Raw genomic sequence first — 27,511 nt, 5'->3', positions numbered from 1 at the left:
TTGTGCTACAAGCAGGGGGGGCAAATAGTTTTAATTTGAATCAGGTCTACAGCCAAAAGTTAAATTGAATCATGGGCTAAATTGGTGGTAGTTACCACATTTTATATAAATTTGCCTTTAGTAAATACAAAATATCAACTATGATGGAATTCCAGTGATAGCTATAGACTTCGGCATTACTACAGGTGGGCGAGCCTAGTGTGCCTGCCACAAACTGCACTTGGCAGAGTAGGCACCTGCCTACCCACAAGGCAGGTGCCTACTCTGCCAAAAAGGACAGTTGTCCGGTCAGGGGGGGACATGTGGCGAGGGAGCTCTGCACTAACTGACTCTCTACAAAGCTCCCTCACATGCCCTGCAGTGCGCTGCCAGTCGTGATAGTCGTGATATGACTGCGTGCATGTCTGTGATAATGTGTGTGTGTCTGTGATTAGGTGTGTGTTTTTATGTATGTGTGTGTAATTGTGTGTATATGTCTGTAAATGTGTGTGTTTGTCTGTGAATGCCTGTGTTTATGCATGAAAATATCAATCGGTTTAGTAGATAGTGCAAATAAATGAATATATAAACATGCAATGACCACAAAAAGTAGTCATGGCATGCACAGCTCCAAAGTTCTATGACTCCACCAGGCAATGTAATATCATTGTAGTACCATCAACTGTCCTGGGTTTGGAGAGTACTGCCACACTTTTCTAAATTTTGATCTTTCAGTTGTTTAGTTGCTTACTTGTATTTCTTTATATATTCAGTTTTTTTGTTTGTTTTTGTTTTTTAAACAAGAAAAATCACATGTACAAATTTCACATATTCAAGTAAGTTTCTCGTTAAAGTGCGTGATAGTACAGCAAAATATATTAAAGAACATGCCAATACTAATATTAAGTGCTTATGTGATTATCATGTTAAAATATTACAGTTGCACGTAAATTACATGTGCATAAACCTTCATATCTGAACATTAACATAGAGACGCTACGACCGTTACACATAAACATAAAGTGCTGAGACACTTATAGGAGGCCAAGAAAAACCAAAACTTGATCAGACATATCTTCGAAACAAGAAAAAAATATTAGTAAAGAAATATCCAGGATTGCATCCTTGATTATAAGATCTTCTTCTGGGAGAAGGGAAACAAAGAATAAAATAAAAAAATAAAAAGTAAGATGTTCATCAACGTAGACAGGGTAATATATGATATATGGAAATAATTAACTCTTATAATATGTAAACCAAACATCCCAAATCGTATTATATTTGGATATATTATTTGGATATATTAACCAAAGGTAATATATTCTGTTTATTTTTAATGGCTATATCAGTCCAGTCTACGCGTTAACGGCAGATTACATACTTTGTGGGTTATTCAGCCTGCTCTACATATGTGTAGAACATTCTATGGAACATTTTTGATTAATATGACCTCAATTTTACATTTTTGGATAAGCTTTTCAAATGATTAAATATTTTTGGATACAATTTAAATTTATTTTTTTTATAATAAAAAAATATCAAAATACTAAAATATTATTATTTTTCATTTCATGGAGCTGTCTCCATTTCTCCAGAGAAACTAAATGTGAATGCCTACATGAGTTTAAGATAGTGGTAATGCAATCCCAAGTCATGATAGCCTTCTAAATTCATGTACACCAGGTATGCTTTGTAGACTTATAGACTGTAGATAGACAATAAAGGGTAAACACAGGCATGAACTGCTAACCCCCTGATTTTGAAATTCATAATAAATCAAAAAAAATTTTTTAAATGCTGTTAATAGTTCAAAACAGCTATATTAATTGAACTTACTGGTAAAATACAATCTTCCTTTTTTATTCTTTGGTTCTTTTGCATTTCCTTTTCTTTATCATCCAACACAATGGTTTCTGAGAAGGACGCCTCGAAGGAAAGTTCTTCCGCTATCGAGGGACTGGATTTCTCTAATACACAGCTATTAGCTAAAAAAGAACATACTAATTAACTGAAACTTATCACCAGAACTCAATTATATAATTTATTATATGTATATAATGTATGGAATAAAAATATAATATATGAAATAGATGTATGAAATAGAAAACAATATGTAATAAAAGGAAAAAAAAGGAACAAAAACTATAAATAACAGAATTTACAGATATAAATATTTGCTAGACTTGTTAAAATATTGAGATCCCTTAAGCAAACCAATGATTTTTCTTTAAATTTATTAAAATGAACTTCTAAGATTACTCATAATCTTGAGCAAAATAGATAATAAAAGTTTGGTTACTCACACACACAAAAAAAAAATGTGAAAAAGGCATTAACTATGAAACGCTCTACTTTTTATAAAAACTTTTCAAAAATGCTACTTTACCAATACTCACATGAAACAGGTTTCCAAATGGGTTTCTTTATGATTGGTAGCTGAACTCCATTTGTTGCTAGAGGTGAGATTGGCAGGGGTTCAAATTGTTGCTACAAGGAATATTACATATAAAATTAGTAAACAAAACAAATATGGAATGCAAAATCACTCAACTTGCATTTAAATTATAAGATTCATAAAAAAATAAATAAAATAAATTAGTGCACTATTGTTAAAATAATCACCTCCACTCAGCAATATGAAGACATTCTAAAAATTGTTTTTTATAGATATTGCAAAAGTACTCTGATTTTAACCTGGTTTTCTTTAATAAGTAGCAAGAAACGTCCTAAAGGAATAGTCAGGGTCAGATTGTCTTTAAATTCTCAGTAAAAAGTGAACTAAAACATATCGTAAAAATATTTATGCCAGTGAGTCCCCTACATTTTGCAGTTATCTTTAAACCCTCATATCTATCTCATTAACAGGTTGATAGAGCCCTAAAATTTGTTGGGGCAGGGAAGGAGGTATCACCAATTTATCTTGATTTTTTATTTGGTGATTATATATAGAACTATCATATTATATTATATGGTTTTATATTATATTACAATATATTATACTATATTATACCACTTCCACCAAGTCAAATGGAGCAACAGGGCTTATTGTACAGGGCTCATTGTACCTTGGACCCCTGGCTCCTGCTGGTTCCTGGTCCTCCTTCTCAGTGAGAGGCCTCTGATTGGTCACGTCAACAGCACAGACTGAAATCTGTGCTGAGGAAAAAGAAGAGGGCTTGCAAAGGCTGCTGACACTAGATTTGTAATTTTGGCAAGCACTGTTTAAATATACCCCCAATGACTACTACGTAGGCATCATTGCACTACTGATAAGCACCTGATGAAGGTGTCCAGCTGAAACGCGTTGTGTTTGAACTAGGAAGATTCCTTGTATGCAGCTTGCTGTGTTTTTATACGTTTTTTTTTATTGATTTATGGAATAAATGTTTGTATTTTACTTCTAACCCCTGCTCATCATTTCTCACTGCATGACCATTGGGGGAAAACATAGAAGCTGAAGGAGTACATCTATACATCTATACAGGCTCATGAAAATGTGAGTAGGATGCAACTATTTTATTAATATCTTTAGTCAAAGTGTGGACATTATCCAAGCTATATTGCCCTGCGTGAGCTATTTTGTTTTATAGATATTCCCTCTGGACAAAGTTTATTTTAGTGTATGTATAAATTCTAACGACAGCACTTTTGTGTACACTGTGCATATTTTTCCTGTTACTGTTTCACAGAGCGCTAACCTACATTTTGTTTGCCTTGTTTTGTATGTATTGTGTGGAATTAAGTGGTTGATTTCACGGTGGTTTTTAGCAGCACTATTCTACAATGTTATAAGTGCCAATTTACCACAATTTTCTTTTCTATATCATTGCACTACTGACACAACTGCAAATGTGCACTGTAGTGGTTATGGTGCTTTTAGTGTTTCTTTGAAACATGAAGCTATTAATTTACCTATATTGAACGTTAAAGTCTTGTGTTTTTATAAAGGTCTTGGTGGTTATGAAATATTTGTCATTAAGCAAGCACTGAAATATCTACAATGTTTTTCTTTTCAACGAAGAAGGAACATAAATGTCATTCTTCTGAAATTAGGGATGATTGAAGCGTGAGGGTAGAAGTATAGGGTTATCTGGTTGCATCAGTGATTTTTGTCCTTGTATCTTATTCTTTGAGCTTCCTGTTTGGTGACCAGGCTTCCTGTAACATTTACAAGTGGCCTTTCATTCTGAAATGTTTGGCCTTATGACACAGTCAATTCTGCAATTGAAAATACATGTGGTCACACAGCCTTTGTCTGTTTTTTAAATTTAATTTTTATTACAGAATAAAAATAAATCAAAGCTTCAGTGTTTATTATTTTTCACATTCTATGAATGTTTAAATATACATTATATATATTAAAGGCATGATTATTTATTCAGGCTAAAAGCTAAAAACTATTTTTTTGATATTGCTTATGGCTGTCACATTAAAAACATAATTGTTTACACCAAACCATAAAATACATTGCTACATATGTTTTTTTAGTGGCTCTGCTATAAATAAAGTTTGTGATGATCATTTTCTTATGCTTTTTGCCTTTTTTATTTTTATGTATAGGGTTTTGACGTTCTCTAACAGATGTAAAGTGTAATGAATTTTATTGTGCAGTATATTGAAAAACTACTTTATATTTTATGTCTTTAAGACTTCTTTATTCTCGATTATTTCCTATTTGTTTATCTTCTTTGGCCATTTATAAAGGATGGTAGGAAGTCCCATAGCATTGTTTTTGATTAGTATTTCTCTGAATGGCTCAACAGACAGTTTCCATGTAATATTTCACCTAAAAAAACAAAACCCTCTAGATTTTTTTCCATCAGGCTGCGTTATCTGTTCTTTAAAGTGTCATTGCACAATGTATGGTAATTAGAGCATCCTTAGCCCACTTTAGAGTGGTTTACAGCAAAAAAAAAAACACTCCCACTACAAGACAGCCCACCAAGGCAACCCATCAAGCAGGAAACACACTTCTTCCAGGTTGTTTAATATAAGTTTAGTCCATATTCAGGCACGTGCAGCATGTGTACACCACACTCACTTCATGGGAGAGTTGATCTGTGCACTGTGCATGCAGTTCTCATCATCCAACGTGATGATCAGAATCACAGTTTGGAGATTTAAATACTAATTCTCTAAACTAATTGTTGGACAAGATTAGTCCCTATACACCAAAAGGCAATGCTCCTGGTTGAGGTGTCTTAGCAGGGTAGGGATCAGACTGCAATCATAGACAAACCTGTTAGACAGTGCACCGAGGGACCCTTTTTATAACATTTTGATTTCTTTATTTTTTAGTATGCATTTTTTGTATGTTTTATCAAATGTGGTCAGTTATTAGATAGACCTTTAAAATAATTCCAAAGTGCCTTAAGACTACCCCACACAATACCATGCCACCCACTCCTCAAAATCCAGAGGTGTCTCCATTCTCCCACACAGCTCTCTATCAGCAAAGGATGATACATTATTCTACACTGTATTATAAACAATATCCAATACGGGAAATTATAGCTCTATGGCTCTATGTCCTAGCAAAAATACCAAGCAATACACATAGCTAATTGCTCATATGCAAAGACTTGAACCATACCCTGAACTCGCGAACAGACACCATAATACCGATCACCGCAGACAGGCATGCTAAGGCACCCATTGTTCTATAGGGAATATAATATTGTCTGACCATGCCCAGTCATCGCAACCCTGACAGACCAATTCCAACACAGAGGCAAACCACCTTGGCGTCTGAACAACTCGTTCCTACATGATGCTTCATTGGTAGAACAACTGACAGAAAACATCAAAACGTACTTCCAAACTTACACAACCCCATATGTACCAACATACTCTATCTGGCAAGCTCATAAACCCATCCTACAGTGTCTGCTAATCAGTACGGCCTCCTAAATCAAAAGAAAAAATCAACAAGACTACTTGGCTCTTCTACGTAAACTAAGAGACACAACCACTGCCCACTTTGCACGACCCTCAGAGGCCCACGCCAACGCTATAGCTGAAACTGCTACAAAACTGAACACACTATCCTTAAATAAAACAACACACATCCTAACCAAAATGAAACTGAAAACAAGTAATAAAGCCGGGAAAACCCTAGCAGCAATGCTTAGACAAAAATAGGCCAACTCCAAAACCCCACAAACCCACAGACATAAACGACGAAATGGCAGCATACTACCACACCCTATATAACCTTATAGATGACATTAGGTACACCAACCAACCGATCAGGAAATAAGGGACTTCCTAAAACGCACTACACTACCGACACTGTCAGAAGCACACAGAACTTCCATGCAAAACCCAATCACAACACAAGAAATATTAGACACTATCCGCTCTCTCCCCCCGGGGAAATTGCCTGGCCCAGGTGGTCTCACCAATTCTCAGTATAGACAGTTTGTGCCCCTCTTGGCTCCCAACCTAGAAAAAGTATTTAATCACATAATACAGACAGGACACATGCCACCCGAAATGTTAATGGCACATGTTGCCACCCTTCCGAAACCTGGAAAGCCTCAAGCGTACTGCTGTCATTGGGCGTGGAAAAAGTTTTCGACAGGCTCCATTGGCCCTTCCTCCTCGCAGTCCTTCGGAAATTTGAATTCCCACCCCAATTCTCATCCATAATCACAGCTCTATACTCCAACCCGACAGCACGAGTGGGGAATGGAGGCTTCATATCCCGACATTTCACCATCTCTAATGGCTCCAGACAGGGGTGTCTACTCTCCCCTATACTTTACATCTGGCACTGGAGCCATTAACCCAAATGATAAGAGAAAACCCAAATATACATGGTGTCACTCTCAAAGGAAATGAGTACAAATTAACACTATTTGCTGATGATATCCTCTTGTCACTAGAACAACCACACATATCCCTGCCAATCTTCCATGAAATCCTTGCCCAATACAGCAAATGATCCTATTACAAGCTTAACATAGCAAAAATGTTAGCCTTAGGCGTCAATATCCCTAGACAAAACATAACACACACTTACAACAAATCTTCATGATTGGAGGCATGATAATATCAAATTCCTAGGGGTTCACATCACGCCCAACATACACACTCTGTTTAAGGCAAACTATCTAAAATTAATCAATGAACTAAAGAACATCACCCAAGGGTGAACAAGGAAGTTTCTATCCTGGGCTGGCAGGATAGCCGCAGTCAAAATGATACTTCTCCCAAAGATTCAATATATGTTCTGAACACTTCCGCTCAAACTCCCCAATACATATCTGCAGAACATGCAAAAACTCCTTAACACCTTCATATGGGGACATATCAGACCAAGAGTAGCCAGAACAACACTGTACAGATTATTCTCCAAAGGCGGGATGGAATTGCCGGACGTGAAAGGATATTACCGAGCAGCTCATATAGCCCCCCTGTTATATACATTTCATCAACCTAAACCACTTGCCTGGACTGAGATAGAAAGGACTTACACAAATGACTTCCCACTGCCTGTGCTGGCATGGCTGCCAAAGTCACAAAGTCCAAAACGAAACACAATGCTGCCTATGACCTTGCTCATGCTTTATATCTGGAATGACTACCGCAAAAACAATGGACTTAATGACTACAACCTCACAAGCTCTTACCACTACTCATCTCCAACTTCAACCACAAACTATGGAAAAGACACGGCGTTGCCAACTTGCCACAAATGCTGCAGGGCCCATGTCTGAAAACCTTTTCCGATCTACAAACTGAGTTCAAGTTACCAACCACAGCCCACTACCTCACTACTCCTGCATAAAAATTGCAGTCTTGGATGGCATTACAATAAAAAGCCACCAAAACACACTCCTAAAGACCACAAATATCTGAAGCTGAAAAAATCTGACTAAAACCACCCAAAAAACTAATCTCCACAACATATGCCACAGAACATGACTCTGACTGGCCCAAACTCTCTTTCCTTTAAATCATCCTGGGAAAAGGATTTAAACACACACTCATGGATGCACAATCAATTGACATATTTGTAGCCCATAGACTAATGACACTATAAATGTCCCATATCGAACTCTCCAGGAAAATTCTCTATTGGTGGTACCTAGTCCCTATGCGCCTCAAACAGAGCTTCCCAACACCTCTAATATCTGCTGGAGATGTCAAGAAGACAAAGGCACCATGATCCACACCTGGTGGCACTGCCCTAGACTCAGCAAACACTGGCAAGATGTTGCTACTATGGCACAAGAATGCACAAAAGTGGATCTACCTTTCTTACCTGAAACCTTTCTACTTCTACTGCTACCAAAACAGAAAGAGACAGAAATACTTATTATACCACATCCTTATAGCAGCCCTTACGGTGATTAGCAGACATTGGAAACAAACTTCTCCCCCCTGTGATGGGGCAATGCATCACAGCCGTGGACACCAACAAACACTATGAGATAATAGCCAGAAGAACCCAACCACGGGCCACTTTTTAGTCTGCAGCATGGGAACTGTGGGATAGACATAAACCCCACGACAGCACCTCCTAGTTCGGAACTAAACCCACCCACTGTCACCAAAGAACGAGGAACCCCCACTGGAAAAACAGACAGTAATGTCCCGAGCTGAGATACCCACTCCCCCACCCCTCTAGCTCCCCCTTCGCCTCCCAGAACCATCCTACTCATCCAACAACTAAAGGCCGCCCCTTGGCTATTCCACTACGGAAACCCCAATTTAATGAGCTACTTCCCACTGTACTAAACCTACTGATTGTAGGCACCCTTCCCACACACTACTCATGCACTCAAACTGGGTGCTATAGGGGTGGTTGAGACTGACCAACATGCCTGAAATATCTGAGAGATTGTAAAACCAACGTACCAATATGTATATTGTATAACAACATGCACATTTTGGATGGATATGGGACTGTGTCCCCCTTCTTTTGATCCCCACTTTTTTCTGTACCCCAAAACTAATCAAAATTGACAAATAAAAAAACTAATTCTAAAGCGGCTCATTTTCTGTAATGAGTTTGTTCCCTGTATACAAAGAAATCAAGGATGCACACTCCGCAAAAGCAAAATCAACTACAACAAAAATATATATCATGATGTGTCCATTTGTCCAAGTTATGCTGAGATGTCTTCTCTCAGCAATATATTATATAGATAGCAATAAAAAAAAATATTCTAGAAGAAAGTATGGCAATGCATATCCTTATCTTTCAAATTCTGCATAGTGGACATAAGTAGATGCTATTTACAGTGTAGTGACAAAGTGAAAAAGCTACAAAATCATATTTTTTTTGTTCTTTTTTGAAGGAACAAAAGAAGATAAATATTGCAACTCACTTGTCAACAGTGATTGATGTAACAAATATCTCTTGTTGTATGGCTTCAAATATTGTCAGAAAAAGAATGTAAAAATAAAATTTATTTCAGACTTACCGAGGAGTCATTAATCCCAAAGATTTCACGTACATCCCTGACTGAATGTTTGTTTTTTTTCCTCATGGTTTGGGTATAAGTGTTATATCTCTTTTGTACAGCAGCAGCTTGCGTTCGTGTCAACGTTGACAATAAAGCCTGTCCATCATGTTCTTGAGTGCCTGAGATGAGAGTAGATAGTCCAACTTCCTGGAGCCATTCAGCTTCCATCTCTCCTTCTGCAGAAAAAAAAATAATATTTTTAAGGAGCTATTTATTGCTCTGTAATTTCCCAAAAACATTTGAATATATATTTTAATAGACTAGTACATCCAATGCTGTATTCTGGCCAAGGCAAACAAGACATTTGCCTTGGGCAACACTATCCAGGGGGGGCAGCAAAAAATCTTGTTCCTGATATTCCACGACTTTCACCAGTCAAGGGGGGCCCAAAATCTGGCCATCTTAGAGCCCTTCTGAGGCAGGCCGGTGTGCGATAGCAGTCACCCCTGAACCTCAGGCACAAGATCCACATCGACCCCAGAGACCTGATCCACTCCAGCTCTCCCAAAGTTAGGGGAAGCTGAGTTGACATAAATCATAAAATGAAAGAAACTAATATTAATTTGTGAGTGTGTGAGAGAATGTGTATGTGTATGTCTGCCTGTGAATGTGTGTGTCTGTCAGTGAGTGTCAAATCAGTGAGAGTCTGTGTCTGTTGGTGATGTATGTGTGTTTGTCATTAAGTGCATGTGACTGTCAGTGTGTATGTCTGTGAATGTGTGTATGTCTGTCAGTGTGTGTCAATAAGTGAGGGCTTGTGTCTGTTAGTGAGTATATATGTATCTGGGAGTGTGTTTCTGTCAATGACTGGTTGTGTCAGTGTGAGTCTATCAGTGAAAGTGTGTGTTGGTTAAACAATGTGTGTGCCAATGAGTCAGTGAAAGTACGTGTGCTTGCAAGGATGATGTACGAAGAGGTGAGGTTCAAAGAGGAAAAGGTGGGGCCTAAAGATAAAGAGCTGTGTCTTTACCAGGAAGAGGTGTGGTATTGACAGGAAGGAGTGGGACAAATTTCGATTAGGGGATGCCCAAGTTTAGTCATGACTAGGGCAGCACAAATCCAAAATAAACCACTGAGTACATCAATATTGTATTTTATACATTTTTTGCACATTCAAACCTAACTGAACTCTTTCAATCATGGTAATGGTAATGGTAATAGATTCACTGAATTGTATATATGACACTACTAAAGCAAAAAATAAAATAAAAGGCAGGGTGTCAAGCAACATTCGTTGTAATTACTTATCAATTGCTTGTACTGAAAGACTGGAACACATATCTTTTGTAGTGAATATAGTATAAAGACTCTTTCCACGTGGGTTTTCTCAAATCGTAAGCAAGCTGACAAAATCTAAAGACCAGACCCTATGTTGTGTTAGCAAACTAACTTTTACAGGCAATGATGGGCTGAGAGCAATAGGATAGATTAACTTAGTACAATGAGCTGTAGTGGTTACGAGGACTACAGAGCCTAGTTTATCACAGCATGAATAACCCAGAATCAAGGAAGTGATTGGCTGGACTTTCATTTTCTTGTGTAGAAAACCACTCTAAAAGGGTGTAGATTCCAGGAGCTGGCTAAGTGACTATAGAGCCTAGTTTATCACAGCATGAATAACCCAGAATAAAGGAAGTGATTGGCTGGACTTTCATTTTCTTGTGTAGAAAACCACTCTAAAAGGGTGTAGATTCCATGAGCTGGCTAAGTAACTAATAGCTTAAGTACTAATGAATGTAGGAATAAAGCTAATGCTATACCTTTAAATCTTCAATGAGTGTAATGTCCCTTTAAATGTGGGATAAATGTTCAAAGTGCAAATAAATGCTACGTGGAGAATGAATAGACTTGAATAAAAACTCTGACCCCCCAAAAAATAAAAAAATAAAGGAGTGAAAAAGAAAATGAATAAATTAAATATAAACATATAAATAGGAAGTGAAAATGTAAAAATGGATGGATTTAGAAACCAAGTTCCCAACTAGATTTCATTTTCTTGTGTTGTCACTGGGCTGCACATACATGTGAGAAGTTCTGATGAATTCCACGAAGGGATAATTTGCTTATGAACATTACAGCTTCACTAACAAAAGCAAAAGTAATCTATGTGACAATAACTTACCATCCACTGGCTTCATTTCCACCAAACTGTCATCTGGATTATCTTCACTGGTCTCCTTGATGTGTTGAAGTTCACACCAAAAGTCTTCCATTGAAGAATTGTCCATGGACGTTTCAGAGATTGAACGATTAAATGACGGAGTGCGAGGTGATTCACTGGAAAGCATCCTGTTCATTCTGCGAGAGTGAGATTTCCTAAAACACATAATTGTAATGGACATTCAATTTTTGCAATACTTATATTTCTTGTTCTTTTTATTATATGGGACAATTGGTAATAGTTGTGATAACAAAATGAAAACAGCTACGAGAGACATGGATTTCCAATAAAACAAGTGTAATCATATAGCTATGCTGTATCCAAAAGTACAAAAGGAAATATTATTCATATTGCAATCTGATCTAACTTTGCAATGACCTGCTTGCAATTAATGTAACCTCTCATTTATTTCATCAGCATAGCTTAGAACACTTATTACATTCTAGTTAACAAAAAAACAGCCAACCTACTATTAAAAAACAGAAACTCGCAATAATAAACTATTGAATAATTTTATTTAGTGAAAATATATACAAATTATCATAGTTTATTATTTATAATTTAGATTTTTATTGATGTAAGTAGCAGGTTTACAGGAAAAGCACTGCAACATAAAGACAATATGGAAGTGATACAAACCAAAGATGGCTCCAACTGCATGGCCACTCTACCACAAAGATACAACTTTCACATGGAGGATGCAATATGCAATGGGAACATGCTAGGAATAATCCAGAGATAACGTAAATGTTTTTTAGGCCCGTGCAAAAAGGATGGAGGAGGGAAATGAGCAGTATGAGGTATACTTAAGATCCTCCTATGGTCCAGAGCAGGGGTAGGCAACCTTCAGCACTCCAGTTGTTTTGTACTACATTTCCCTTGATGCTTTGCCAGCCTTATGGCTGTAAAAGAATTATGGGTGACGTAGTCCAAAATATTTGGAGTGCCAAAGATTGCCTACCTTTGGTCTAGACTAATGGAAACTAAAACTAAAAATAATCTATTCAATAAATTAAAAGTCAAATTAGAACTTGAGAGGTGTCAGCACTACTATGTGCTAGGTTTATGTGCTATATATTAAACTGTTGAGGATTAAAGGTTTAGGGGCATGTGTATTGAGGATGCAGGGAAATATCAGCCTATGGATCCAGAGAAAGGGAAATTAAAAAGAGAATACTATGTAAAATTAAAAAGCAAATATTAAACTTGCTAGGTGTCAGAGGTGTTTCGATTGGGGGTTCACATGAGCCTGGCGAGGTAAGCGTTGGCACAATGGAGTGATCTCATCCACAGTCCACGTAGGGTGATTCACCTCTCATATGGAACTGCCATCCTTCAGAGGACACAAAGGGAGATCCCCTAGCAGCCCCCATAAAGGTTCCCCTACCAGAGTGCCACACAAATGTAATCAGGATGTCTCTTGGTGCTTCTTGAGATGTTTTTCTGGCCCTTGGAGGCGAAAGCAATAATCAATCATTATCTGTTTAACTTGATTAGGTGATAATATTGTAGTGAGGAGTCTTTGAGTATAATGAGGCAATTCCTCATTAATAAAGCAGTATGTTCCTGGCTCACCTGAGAAAGCTGACAAGTAGACCTCATAGGCACCATCTAGACATTTGCAAGCAACAGAGCCAGCTGCAATAAAGTCCCAATATCAAACTCGGATTTGCACAAAACTTTTTAGATTTCTTCAACATTTGTGTCCGGACTGATGGAGCTTCAAACAGGGACAATAGGTGAGTGTAACCTGCAACAGTCTAAATAGCAATACAAATCATCACTAGCCACCACAAAAAAAAAATGCTGAGGGTTTTTTTAAGTAATTGCTCTCTAGCTGTTAATGATGCCAATAGGCAAATAGCTTGGATTTTTAGCTATTAAAATTATCAAGCGAGTGATAATTTGCAAATGTGTATTTTGCCAGATTAATTCAGTCCTAAATTTTAGTAAAAATGTTAGTGCTCTGTGATTCTTCCGAATCCTATCCTAGGTTTTATATCCAGGTTGAATGAATTCCGACCATATTCAGCTTTAGTAATTATGAGAATTGCCATTGCCGTCGGGATTCAGATAAATTCCAGTTTTTAGTGAATAACCCTATTAGAGACTAGAGGCTTTTCTATCTTTTCTTGAAATTCATTTTATTAAGAGTATGTAAGGCAAGCTGTCTGGAAAAAGATTTTAAAAATTAACTCGACAACCAAAGTTGTGTTCTGATTGTCCTTATATTCTTTTCAATCGCAAGTTGAATTGAAATGATAGACAGTGACTAGAAAAGGCAAAGGTTGAGAATAAACTGGTGGAACCTAGGTATGACAATATGCAGCCATCCTGGAGTAATCCTGGCTGAAATTCTCAAAAATCTTTTCCAAGTAATATCAGATGATCAAGTTACTCTTCGTGTAATATTAAACAAGAAAGTTTACTGATGCTAAAGGAAAATACATTTTACCACCAACATAATTAATTGGAGACTTGAGGCAGAAATGTTTGTGGATTTGGTTCAAAAACCTTGGGGCCACTGTGTCAACAATAAGCCCAGCTTGAATAATACCATCTGCATGAAGGAACAGTTCTGTCCCTCATTTCCTTATCCACCTTCTGATTTCCTTAAATCATCATGCAAGAATTCAACCTCCGGAGCTTTTAAATACTAGGTAGTAATGTTTAAACATCTGGTTCCTATTAGATCCATGTTAGTATTTAAAAAAAAAAAAGCGAATGAAAAAAAAATATTAAAAATGGTTCTCTCTATAAATTCAGGTAGACATATAGGATGTTGAGCTGCGGATTATAGAAGACAATCAGATTTTTGGAATGGGTGATAAAAAGTTTGAAATTAGACCTGCCAGCATGATAGCGAAACAAATGATCAAATGGTTATAAACATTAAATACATTACAGAAACATGTCATGATGTCACCATACTACAGAACAATCCTATAATACTAAACAATACTAGACATGTGCAATTAGTTTCGGTCCGAATTAAAATTCAGCCGAATTTCAGGTAATTCGGACATTCGGGTGCTTCCGAATGTCCGAATAGTTGAATTGCCGAAGTGCCGAAGTGCCAAATTGCTGAAGTCCCGAAGTGCCGAAATTACAGAATTTCCGAAGTGTAGTAGTGCCGAAGTGCCGAATTGCTGAAGTGCCGAAGTTCCAAAGTTGCCGAAGTTCTGAGGTGTCAAAGTGCCGAAGTTCCGAAGGCTGCTCACTGTTAAAAAATAAAATAAAAAAGGGTCCCCCACCCCTGAGCGGTGGGTGGGGGCCCTAAACACAAATTGGGGGGGACCTAATGTCCTCCCCCCTGGCCCCCACCCCTGAGCGGTGGGTGGGGCCCTAAACAAAAATAAGGGGGGGGACCTAATAAAATAATGGGGTGGGTGGGGGCCCTAAACCTAATGGGCGGCGGGTGTGGGCCCTAAATACATATTTAACTCCCCGGTGACTAGGGGTCCAAAAAACCCTAGTCACCCCCTCCCCAAAAAAATAAACTCCTACCTACCCCCTCACCCTAAAAATAATGAGGGGGGACCTTTAACTAAATACCTGTAAAAATAAATAAAAATAAACTTACCATTCGATGTTTTCTTTCTTCTAAAATCTTATTTTTTCAGCCACAAAAAAGGCCAAATAAAAATCCATAATAACCGACAAAAAAAAACGAGCGCAAAAAAAAATAATACATCTTCACCCGGCGAGGGCTCCACGCAGACTGAGCTCTGCAGGGCGGGGGAAGGCTTATAAAGCCTTGCCCCACCCTGCAATTAGGCTCAGAGCACTCTGATTGGTGGGTTTAAGCCATCCAATCAGAATGCTCTGACAGGTAAATGAAGAGACTGACAGGTAAGTCTCTACATTTACCTGTCAAAGCACTCTGATTGGTTGGTTTGAAATCCACCAATCAGAGTGCTCTGTGTCATTTTACACAGCGTGGGAAAGTTCTCTGGAATTTTCCCACGCTGTGTAATTTGACTCATAACTCTCTGATTGGTGGATTAAGTAACCAATCAGAGAGTTATGAGTCAAATTACACAGCGTGGGAAAATTCCAGGGGGTGGGGGCCAGGGGGGAGGACATTAGGTCCCCCCCTTATTCTTATTTAGGGCCCCCAGCCACTGCTCAGGGATGGGGGCCAGGGGGGAGGACAATAGGTCCCCCCATTTGTATTTAGGGCCCCCATGCGCCGCTCAGGGGTGGGGGCCAGGGGGGAGGACATTAGGTCCCCCATTTGTATTTAGGGCCCTCACCCGGCGCTCAGGGGTGGGGGCCAGGGGGGAGGACAATTGGTTCCCCCCCTTATTTTTGTTTAGGGCCCCCACCCACTGCTCAGGGGTGGGGTCCAGGGGGAGGACATTAGGTCCCCCCCCTTATTCTTGTTTAGGGCCCCCACCCACCGCTCAGGGGTGGGGGCCAGGGGGGAGGACATTAGGTCCCCCATTTGTATTTAGGGCCCCCACCCGCCACTCAGGGGTGGGGGCCAGGGGGGAGGACATTAGGTCCCCCATTTGTATTTAGGGCCCCCACCTGTCGCACAGGGGTGGGGGCCAGGGGGGAGGACATTAGGTACCCCCCCTTATTCTTGTTAAGGGCCCCACCCACCGCTCAGGGGTGGGGGCCAGGGGGGAGGACATTAGGTCCCCCTCCAATTTTTATTTAAGGCCCCCATGCCGCTCAGGGGTGGGGGCCGGTGGGGAGGACAATAGGTCCTCCCCCCTTTTATTTACTTTAGGGCCCCCACCCGATCAGGGAGGGGGGACCCTTTTTTATTTATTTTTTAACAGTGAGCAGCCACAGGCTGCTCACTGTTTAATAGACATGCCCCTACTCGCGGTATTGCGAATAGGGGCACAATTTACTAATACTAAGTAATTTTTACTTAGTATTAGTAAATTTGGCTGAAAGACCAATTTAGGTCTTTTAGCCTTTTGGTAAATAACTCCCTAATACCGTGGGAATCATCCAAATTTGCTCCCAGCTGCATTCTCTTACAAGGGAATGCCTGTTCTGGATGAGCATTTGTCTACCGTACATGATACATGAATGTGCATGTGTGAACAATGATGACTTCACTGTACTAGTCAGTGGGGTACTGGGTGTTCTTCAAAATGACTGACCGAGTAGAGCAACGAATCTGCATCAAATTTTGCATTAGGCGTGAACATTCCTCCGCGGAAACTATTTGCATGATTGAGAAGGCTTCAAACACTTCAAAGATAATCCGTTGAAAGATTTGGCGTCCTGAAACTTCTGGCTTTTGCAAAAACTAAAATCACCTTTGAAAGTAAAAAGGTTTCAGACCAGCGATGAGATTCAGGTAAATATGATGAGACAGTGGATGGCGATTTCAACAAAGGATTTTGCAGAGCATTTTGAACAGTGGAAGAGACGCTGGGAGAACTGTGTGAGTTTCCAAGGTGCTTACTTTGAATGAGATGGAGGCATCATTGTTGTCCTATGTACAATGTTTCTTGCATCTTCTTCAGTAAATGTCTCTATTTTTCATATTACACGGCTGGATACTTTCCGGACAGACCTTGCATATATTTGCAAGATCTTCAATAAGATTAATGGGTGGCCTTGATTATGAACTTTGAAAATTATATTTCAATTAAATCAATTTGTTGTATTCATTTCCCTTCTTTGTGGCTGTGCCAAATAAAGAACATGTATCAAGAACTTATGTGCTTTTAATTTTTTTACTTGAAAAAATTGTATTCAGTGGTTGTTTCATTATTGGCAGATACCTCAAACAAGTTTCATCTGATCTAGTCATGAACACCATATTCGGAAGAAATGTTTTTGTTTTTTGTAGCTATGTTGATGTCAGCATGCTTTTTTCCCCCTTCTAATGTGCACAATACTTAAACAAAAACAGACATAAATGAATATTGCAATAACAACTAACTGGAACCTCTTTTATAATCAAATAGAAAATGACTGTACAGTACACATTCAAAAAACAAACAAAGAAAGAGTACTCAGAGCAATCCCAGTCTGTTTACATTTCATTTAAACAAATTGGAAGACATTCAAGTTCCTATCATACATGATTAAACAGTAAGTGATAAACGTATATATGATGGGGAAATAGAATCCAGGGAAAAAGAAGGGATGATGGGGTATGGAATAGGGTAGAAGAAAGGATAGTAGGAAAATGGATCAGTTGTAAATTGGGAAATGGATTTAGGAATGTCATGCCCAGTGAACATGATTCATTGTTTTACTGTAGCAATACTTTTAATATATGTGATGCACATAGGGTTTACATGAAATGGTTATCCATTGAAGGTGGTATGGCTGATTACAGCGATGCTAGTGGAACATGTCATTTGTCAGATCCTAGAGAAAGATTTGCAAATTAGGTTCCTTACTCTTCAGCCAAACATACAACTGTGTCCCACTTTGCTTAGCATCCCTTGGACCCTTTTGATATGCTAACTGACAATTAGGAGTCAGGAGCCAAGCTCTTTGCTATGAATTATATTTCAAAAACTTTCATAATCCAGAGATGATTAACTGTCTCAAGTTGCACAAATTCAGAAAGTTGAGGGTCAATACAAATGGAGTCCAAACATGACCAGTGTATCTTAAATGGACGCAATATTCAGTGGTGTATTTTGTGCTGCCCTAGGCATGATGAAACTCGGGCATCGCCCAATCTAAATGTTGCTCCTCCCGTTCCTGTCAAGGCTGCACCTTAAAGTCCAACACAGAATGACAGAATGGTCCACGCAAAAGCTAACTTTCATTTATCTATTTATTTAATTATTTATTTGGGTAGTGCAGTGTCCTTTTAACAGTGCAATATTCAAAACAGTTCAGTATCAGGGTCAAACCTGAATTAAAAAAAAAATCAGTTTTCTAATTAGCACATAAAGCACGTAAAGCAGGCATGGGCTGTCCAGATACAACATACACACTCATTCATATAACTAAAGTGATTTATTTTTAACAGGAAAGTTAAATAGAAAAGCATACCAAATATTCTAAAGAATGTACAAATTGGCCAAAGTCCAGAACCTACTTTCCAAGAAAGTTATTTGTTTTCCTTGGTAATTAACTCCCTACAGTCAAACACATAGCACTATAACCATTTATTCTCCTAACATAAATTATGGTAGAAAGAAGTCCATATCCTTAGCTAACTTATTCTGTTTAAGACATGATTGCATGAAAGTAAAAACATATTGCAGGGCCTGACATACATTGTACAGCACGGGATCCATTAAAGAGACTCTCCAGGCAGAGTAGTTTACTCACCTGGTTCCAGCGCCGGAAGTCTCGTGAAGCCGTGCCCCCTATTTCGTCAAAATGCCGAAATAGGCGGGCGCGAGCAGGGAGCAATCAGACGCTTCTATTTGGAAGCGTCATTGCTCCCTTGCGCGGCATTCATGCCGCCCTCTGAAGTCCTGAGCGCACTATCGCGGACTATCGCACTATCGCGGCCGCGAGCTGAGCTGACTGACAGGCAGGAGAGAGAAGGCGCTCACACAGTGCCTTGTCTCTCCTGCACACGTCAGACGTATCTTAATACGTCTGACATGTACAAGGCCTTTTTAGGGCCCTACATGATAGGAAGTCCCTCTGGTGACCGTCTGAGTGACGGCCACTGGAGGTATTCCTATCAATCAATGTAAACACTGTATTTTCTCTGAAAATACAGTGTTTACATTAGATTGCCTACAGGGAGCTATAGATCTCACCTGAACAAATACATTAAGCTGTAGTTGTTCAGGTGACTATAGTGTCCCTTTAATCTTAGGACAGTGTGAATACATACATGACCCAACATGATAAGGAGACACACTTCTGATCTTGAGTTGCTGTTTCTGTCTGGCATCAATTATTCTATGTCCTCTTGGTACTCAAGTGTTAAATGAGGGGTAGGGATAGTAAGAGGCTTGTCTAGTGAGGGAGAGGGACAATAGTATTAATTAAGATGCTCATCAAAACTTTTCTGGACTTTCTGGAATTTTGTTTGACAACATCTGCCAAGACCCGTGGGCTTTGGAGGTTTCATCAAAACACAAATAATGAAGTTTAAGAGCTTTATGATTTTTTTTTTAAATTTTGGTTAAATCTTGTTTATGTGTTTATTTTTAATTGTTTTTGAATGTCAGTTTTTTTTCTATTTCTGAATGGTTTCTTGATGTTTGATTCTTGTACAAAAACTGCTAAATACATTGTGTCATATTAAAATATTAATGTAAAATCCCGCTTGGCTCTATAAGTAGTGCTATCAGCACCTTCATAATGATTTTGACAGCCCTGGTCATGAAATCTAGGAAATTTAACATGAATAGACATGCATTTAATATGATTCTCACATCATGTGATACCACCCTTTTCCCCCAAACTCCTAGCAGCAATATTTCTCCATAGTTCCATTAACAGTTTTGTATCTTCTAGAATAAATACGTTGTATGTATCTCATGTAAAGTACTTTTGCTCCCATTTGCACTGTCTCTTAATTAATTTAGTTTATGGCACAGAAATATATACATCAACAAAACATAAAAGGTTAGGTCCCAAACAGGTTTTAATGCTGTATACTATCACGGGATGAGTGTGGGAATATTGCTCATCAATCACAAGCCAGCATTGTTTTGGAAAATCCTGAAGATGAGAAGTTGATAACCTTTAAGAGAGAACAATGAGAATATTTAATGAACAATGCTGATAGCTTGTATATGGGCACTGCCCTGTAACCATTTCATTTCACATTTTACACAGAGCTATATATGTCTCTGCCAGTGCTGTGGGATGGTGTAATCCAAAAGCAAGGTCAGTCTCTAATTGATATAAAAAGGGAAAATTTTGAAGTGGTTTTAATAAATGTTATATTTCTTCAATTATCACATGCCATGGGTGTGAAATTAAAGCCAAAGTGCAGTGAACTGGGCTCTGTTTCCTTAGTCCTATTAATAGAAGACTCAGCTTGAAAGCACAAATTATGGACAACTCTGTGATAAGCAGGGTTGCTAGTGTCTACATGAGAATATCACTTACAGATGGCAGATTACCCAAACCCTAATTTGTGTGTCAGAGGTAATTGTGTTTTTAGTTATCTTAACTACATTTTAATGCTACTGTAACAGGAACAGGGTGCTTTGGTCCCTGACTTTGGTTCTAGACCTGAAACTGCTAATGTGCCCATACCTTATCTATGCCACTAGGAACCACCAGGTGCTACAGCAGCAGCCTGGCACCTTGCCTAGCAGCCTGAGCTTCTTCAAGAATATCGCCCAACCATCAGCCAGATACTGGATAAAGTGATGTATAGCTCTTTCCACTTTGTACCCAAACATGGACATGGCTGAGTGCATGGACAAGACAATTCTGGTTTATTGAACATCAGGCAGTATATTTATATAGTACACTGTGTTAAATAAAGGCACTACAAACATGTGAAATAGTGTGTGGGCTCTGTGGGAGATTGCAGTGGTACAATGGAAACCAGTCAGAGTGCTGGGCACATACACACCCCTGGTGACTGGAATACCTTTTCTTTATAACATAGGTAGCAGGTGGTATACTCCATACAGAGGCGCCCTTAGTTTGCGGAAGCTACTCTATTGAAAGCTACACTTTTATTTTGTTGCCCCGGGCATACTAATAGGGACTCGGTCCCTTCCCCATTTGTCCAGCTTAGCTCAGACATACTGGCATTAAGGTTTCCCACTCTGTTACTGCAATATTGTCAAACAAATAATATAAAACTGAGTGCCAAGTTTGAGTGTTTAACAAAAAACAAACTTAAAAATATGTAACACTACGAGTAACACTAAACTGTTTTCCACAAGCTCAAGAACAAAAAAATAAAATAGATTATTTTATAAACAGTACTCTAAAGAATGAGATATCTAAAAACTTTGCTGAACCTGCAAAAATACTGATCTATGTTGATATGGTTTTATGAACTAATATTTATGGTATTATATTAGATTCATTGTTTGAAGGAGATTAAGACAATTTGCTGTTTGCTTTTTATATCTTACCTGTGTATAGTGATAATGTGGGGAAATATTTGCTCATTGCAATCTTTCTGGCAGTCTGGGATGAGGCCATGCATCCTATACTATTAGTGTATCTCCATGTGCATGATCTTTCATTAAAATACACACGTGGGCAGTAGCCTGCTCTTCCAATGCTATTGGAAGAGCAGGCTAGTGCCCACACATGTATTTGTATGAAGGCGCATGCACATGGAGATACTCTGACAGTATTTATAGAATAGATTTCTGTGAGTGTGCATGAGATCACATGCAAGTATTGCAGCCTAGTACAAAAAAATCTGTTATATGTAGATTAAATATTAGGTATATGTCTACCTAGCCTGAGTCTATGCTAATCTGGTCCCAACTCAAAAAGCATGGGGAGCTGCCCAACTCTTCCTAACTAACCCTTATCAGTGAGGCAACAGAATGGGAATGCATAGCTCTGGAATAAACATAAATATGTGAGATTATAAGTACTGCCAAAACACATATAACAAAAAAATAAATAAATAAACATACTGGGATTTAACCCCTTAAGGACCAAACTTCTGGAATAAAAGGGAATCATGACATGTCACACATGTCATGTGTCCTTAAGGGGTTAATCTGAAAACAATAAATTATAATGAATTGTAAACTGGACTGAAAAATTAAGGCCTAAACAAGTGATTTGGAAAATAATCTCCACCTAAACTGTAGTCATTGCTTGACTATTTAAGCCTACATTCTACAATTATGCCTGTATTCTAAAATTAGTTTTTAATTCAGTGCAATTCGCTACAATTCGTTTTGTGAATAAAGCCCTGCTGTATCTCAATTATATTCATGGCTCTGTTTCCAAAGCAAATTGAAGATGTTAGAAGAACACAAACAGAGCAGAAAGAAGGAAAAATATGTATTTCTGTAAAAATTGTGAGTGCCTAGAAATACATGACTTTTGGCAAAAGTAAACCTTGCTTGTTAACTTTGTAGATAATGAACTCAATTCAAAATGTGCCACTTAATTACAACATATGACCAAATTGGATGCAAAATAATATCATTTTTGCTAAAGGCAATTTGTATGTTATTTCATCTATTATTCCCAAATCACCAGATTTGATTTGGTGCAATTTATGCTTAAAATAATTGTATTAGAGGATTACTCTAAACACCAAAACTACTTCAGTGATTTGAAGTCATGGTGCCTGGAATCTCTACGTGCAGCATTTCACTATGAAATGCAGCATATACAGAGTTTAACCTACCTGCTGCCAGAGGTATAACTCTAACTCCATCAGCGTCATTGGGGTGTCATCAGTCAAAGCAAAACTAGTTTTGAGCTGGCTAATGTCAATTTTGCAAAAATGTCATTGCACTGCATGTCAGTCACTGACAATGAATGACTATGGCTGCAGCCTCTGATTTCTACATCTTTGCAGAGCTGCATCACTGGATCACAAGGGAGGACATCACTGGATTATGAAGGAGGGCATAACTGGATCACTAGAGAACGCATCACTGGATCACAAGAGAGCGCATCACTGGATCACCAAGTAGCGTATCACTGGATCACCAGAGAGCGCATCAGTGGATCACCAGAAAGCCTTGGAGGCTGGTGGGGACCCAGGTAATGAGGCAAACGTTTGCTGTTTGGTTTTCTCCATTGATGGGGAAGCAGGCTACTGTTCTCCTGGCCTCATAAACACTACAGCAGGCTGTAGTGGTTATGATTATTGGGTTAACTCTTTAATTTTACATTTTAGCAACAGCTCAATGTGTGTCATGTGAGTGTTCTATGATAAATAACCATGTGTGCATAGGATCTTTAATGATAACCAATAAGATGTTTGTTAATAAAGTGAATCTCTGAAGAACTGAGCGATCCAATGGTGACTTTTTTTTTAATCAAATTTGATGCAATTTTGTTACTAGTAGTGTGTTTTCTTTTTTGTTTTGTTTTGTGAAACAAGCATATACCAGCATCAATATCCAACATATTTTTTATATGGCAGGTGATACAAACAGAGAAAAGATTCTAAAGGGGATATTTATCAAGTGTCCTATTCTAAGAAATGGTCTAAAGGTCAACATGTGGAAACCAGTAGATTCAACAGGCACATGCCAATAGTAACTCCTTCCCTATTACACTCTACTCACCACTCTGAAGAACAGAACACTTTGATAAACCACACTAAGACTCAAATTGCAAATATAATAAATAAGGACTTTCTAAGACAACATGGAACTATCCTCCCAGGACTCTTAGGAATTTACTATAAGTAAATAAATGTAATTTATAATTCCCTTGTATTTCAACAGACTGGTTAAACCAGTTTACCAAACCACAGCTCATTTTAATCCACATATTTTACACACTCTTTATGTTTATATTGTAATACCAGGGTTGCTAAGTCATAGTTTCTGTACAGATTAGCGTATAACTATAAGCAAAAGTGAGAATTGCAAAACATACCAAGTGGTAAAAAAAAATGTAGGCAAAAAATACCCAAATTTGAAACATTTCAGAAGTCAATTCTGTTGTAAGTTTTGTTAGTTTGACCTTGAATTAGAAATTCACTTTGAATTATCTGCAATTCATTAAATACACCTAATATAACAAACAAGATAATAGTAAATAAGACTGCATATGACAAAACCTGCGGTATCAGAAAACGAAATACTGACATTTTATTTCCAGCATTAAAGTGGCTTTGTCACTTTTCATTATTTTCATAGGATATATTTTTTATGAAATCCTGATGCTAACTGCATTGGACTTTCATTGAAATCCCAACGCAGTGCAAATATACTATACGACAATATAGTTACTTCTTTGTCTTACGGTAAATTTGAGCTTGACAAATGTGGAGAATCTCTGCTATCACAAATGATAGCTGTGGGATTCATTCATGATCTTGCTCATTACGAGACACCTTCAGTGGAGGCTCCCACAGTTGTGTGGGATCCTCCATAGACCTCAATATTGTACTCTCACACATGTGCGAGAGAACAGTACTGAGGTTGCTTCTGGCAAGCGAAGCACCAGGAGGTGAAGAAGATTAAGAGGTAATTTGACCCAGAGAAGTGTTGGTGTCTAGGGGTCATGGTACTTGGAGTGTTCCTTTAACTTTAATTTAAAATTTTTACATTTTTCAAAACTGATGTTTGGTGAATAAGCCCTATATGTGTTTTAACTAAGTTTACATTGGTGTATCAGGGCTAATTCCTATTAGTTAACTGGAACATGCATAAAAACTCTAAAAGTCTAAAGATTTGAGAGCAGGCATGGGATTTAGAGCGCAAATTATCAGCGAGTGAAATCTACCCACTTTTTGCCTGCTATAAGACCTTTTGCATGCAAATGTATTGTGCAGTGGATGAGGATATAATGCATAAACTTGGTTTTATCGCTAGCAATACAATTGTTTTACACCTCTTACAAGACATTTTATTGCTTACAAGAGTCCTCAGTGTCAGTTCACAGATAGCCTAACACGTTCTTTCATAGAATCATGTGGAGTCTGCTCTATGTGGGTATAAATGCATCTGATAACCCCATCAACAAAGCTATTATTGGAACTGTCACTATGTTAATGGTAGTCACAGTGCATCTTCTCTCTGTCTATGTGACAGCTCCATTTAAAATATTTAAGTTCTGCAATTGCTATCAAGTGCTGCTGTAGTGCAAGTTTCTTAAAAAGTCACTTATAAACGATTTGCATTATTGGAAAGCGCATGATTTTAAGTGCACACTAACTGCAGTGATAGCAGTGATTTATAAAGATAGCTTCCAATCAGGCAGGCAGCCTGGGAAACAGTTCTAGATTAACAATGTAAGTTTATTTCCTATTGTGCATGTGCATTGTGCACACTGAATGTACAATAGGAAAGGTCCATTGTTCCCTTCCTGATAGTAATACATAAGCCAGTTCCATAACCCAGTTTATTAAAAAGTTCCAATTAACTTATGTGATTACTGGAACTGCTATTTAGATCTCCACTTAGGAAAATAGAAGAATGTCTTACAAAACAAATCATGCCATGGATATCCAAAGATGGAATTTTTTATTATTTCAACACTTTAATGAAGGTAAATCAAATTTTATCTACAAAACTATAATGCGCAGCTTTAGAATATATAAAATATATAATGCAAAATAAAAAATAAAGAAAATGTATAAAATATCCAAAGCATAATTTAAAAAAAAAAAATAGAAACAGAATTTGACGGTGGATAAGAATCATTCGGCCCATCTCTTCTGCCCAATTTTCCAAATACTTTCATTGGTCACTGGCCTTATCTTAAGTATAGGATAACCTTATGCCCATCACATGCATACTTAAACCCCTTTACTGTGTTAAAATGATGCTGCTGAACGTGGTTAAAAAAGAAAAAAAAATATATATATTTTTTAATAATAAAGGGAAATGACCTATCAACAGTCCTAATTTTGCTAGGATGGTCTCTGTTGGTGTCTTGTCTGTACTATTTCTCCAGTTGGCACCACCAGTCCAAATATACAGGAATGGGGCAAATATTTTCTCCTACTCTTGACCTTGGTTTTCTTTCTGACTAGTCTATAGGTTAAATGCAGCCATTTTAAGATCCGGTAATACATGAGATATATCTTTTAAGCAGATTAAGGTCTGTGAGTGTTGGGTTCCCCTACGTAACCTTGAGTTGTCACCTCTGATTGAAGATAAAAAACTTTTTTTTCATGATGGCATGTGTGTTGTGGCTAGGGCTGCATAAAGAGAAACCAAAATGATTTAACTCCTAAATGGCAAAGAATTGCGTAGTGAGACTGCAGGGGCATGGTCTATACACTAAATTAATTTCATTAGGCTTGTTTTCTCTCTCCTATCTATAAAGCCCCCTTGGCATTTCCACCTAAAATTCCACTGGAATTATTTATTTCCTGTGAAAAAGGAAGGCATGCCTACCCAACACAGACATAAAACAGCTCAAGAAAAAAACCCGAGTTTAATGAGATCAATAAACAAGTAGACATATCTGTATCCATACTTATTATAACAAAATGAATCAATCACCTACATGTAAACCTTAACATTCAGTAATGTAATCATAATCACCACCATAAAGTATGAGCTTGTAAAGAGTGTATATACTGCCCATGGTTTGAATGGAAAATGTAACATGACATTAAAAGAACACTTGACAAATGCCTGTGCAGCTAGATTGCTTTGTTTGCTTGCATTGGAAATTTTGGATCCCCCAGAGCTACTCTAAGCTATTTTCAACACAAGGGATTTCCTGGTTTCCAAGGCAAGAGGTACCAGAAGTGACGTCTATGCTATGTTAACTGAAATACAAAAGTTGCCAAACTAGGTGTTCAATGGAGCTTCGCAAGTTCAGAACATAATTACATGCAGCTGTTATAAGCTCTGTTGGAGCACTTAAAGCTGTATTGGTGACTACTTTGGGAATAGCATGTCACAAAATCTAAAATTAACTTTGAGATCCAAAGAAAACTAGAAGTTTCAGTTGGATAATATAGAACAACCTTTTCTGACCCTTAGCACAGGATACTTGGCATTTTTTTACAGCAAGACTATATGAAAAGTATTATTGCTCTGCAATGTATGCTCTTCATGGGTTCCACTGGTATCTATGGCATGAACATAGCTCACTAGTAATGTCATTATTTAGATAATTGGGTTCTCTTAAAGGGACAAAATACACACCAAAACCACTACATCTTAGTGCACAGCATCTATGCTGGCCTAATGGCAATGTAAAACAACGACAGGCAACTACTAGAGTTACTTCCAGCTTAGGACCCTAGAATTTGGTATTGACGCTGAACATGGTTAATACTTCACAAAGAAGCATTACATTCACCGTATCTCTCTAAGAAGCATGGGGAAGTTGGAGAGTGGCAATT

At 38.1% G+C, this 27,511-nt stretch overlaps 1 protein-coding gene across 2 annotated transcripts in view; it reads right to left on the bottom strand.

Moving 5' to 3' along the window:
• The window catches only part of ARHGAP28 (Rho GTPase activating protein 28), a 117,872-nt gene that overhangs the window by 41,505 nt on the left and 48,856 nt on the right, over positions 1-27,511 (bottom strand). For both annotated transcript variants that reach the window (XR_010090745.1, XM_063451543.1), the window contains exons 2-5: positions 11,578-11,771; positions 9,414-9,631; positions 2,376-2,466; positions 1,816-1,964 (exon numbers count right to left, since the gene is read on the bottom strand). Coding sequence is in view for 1 of the 2 variants with exons in the window: in XM_063451543.1 (XP_063307613.1) it covers positions 1,816-1,964; positions 2,376-2,466; positions 9,414-9,631; positions 11,578-11,771 (652 nt within the window). In the remaining variant the exon portion in view is untranslated. The remainder of the gene's footprint in view (positions 1-1,815; positions 1,965-2,375; positions 2,467-9,413; positions 9,632-11,577; positions 11,772-27,511) is intronic.

The sequence above is a fragment of the Pelobates fuscus genome, chromosome 4 (genome assembly GCF_036172605.1).
Source record: "Pelobates fuscus isolate aPelFus1 chromosome 4, aPelFus1.pri, whole genome shotgun sequence".
Taxonomy (NCBI): Eukaryota; Metazoa; Chordata; class Amphibia; order Anura; family Pelobatidae; genus Pelobates; species Pelobates fuscus.
This window is presented reverse-complemented; position numbering and strand designations above follow the sequence as displayed.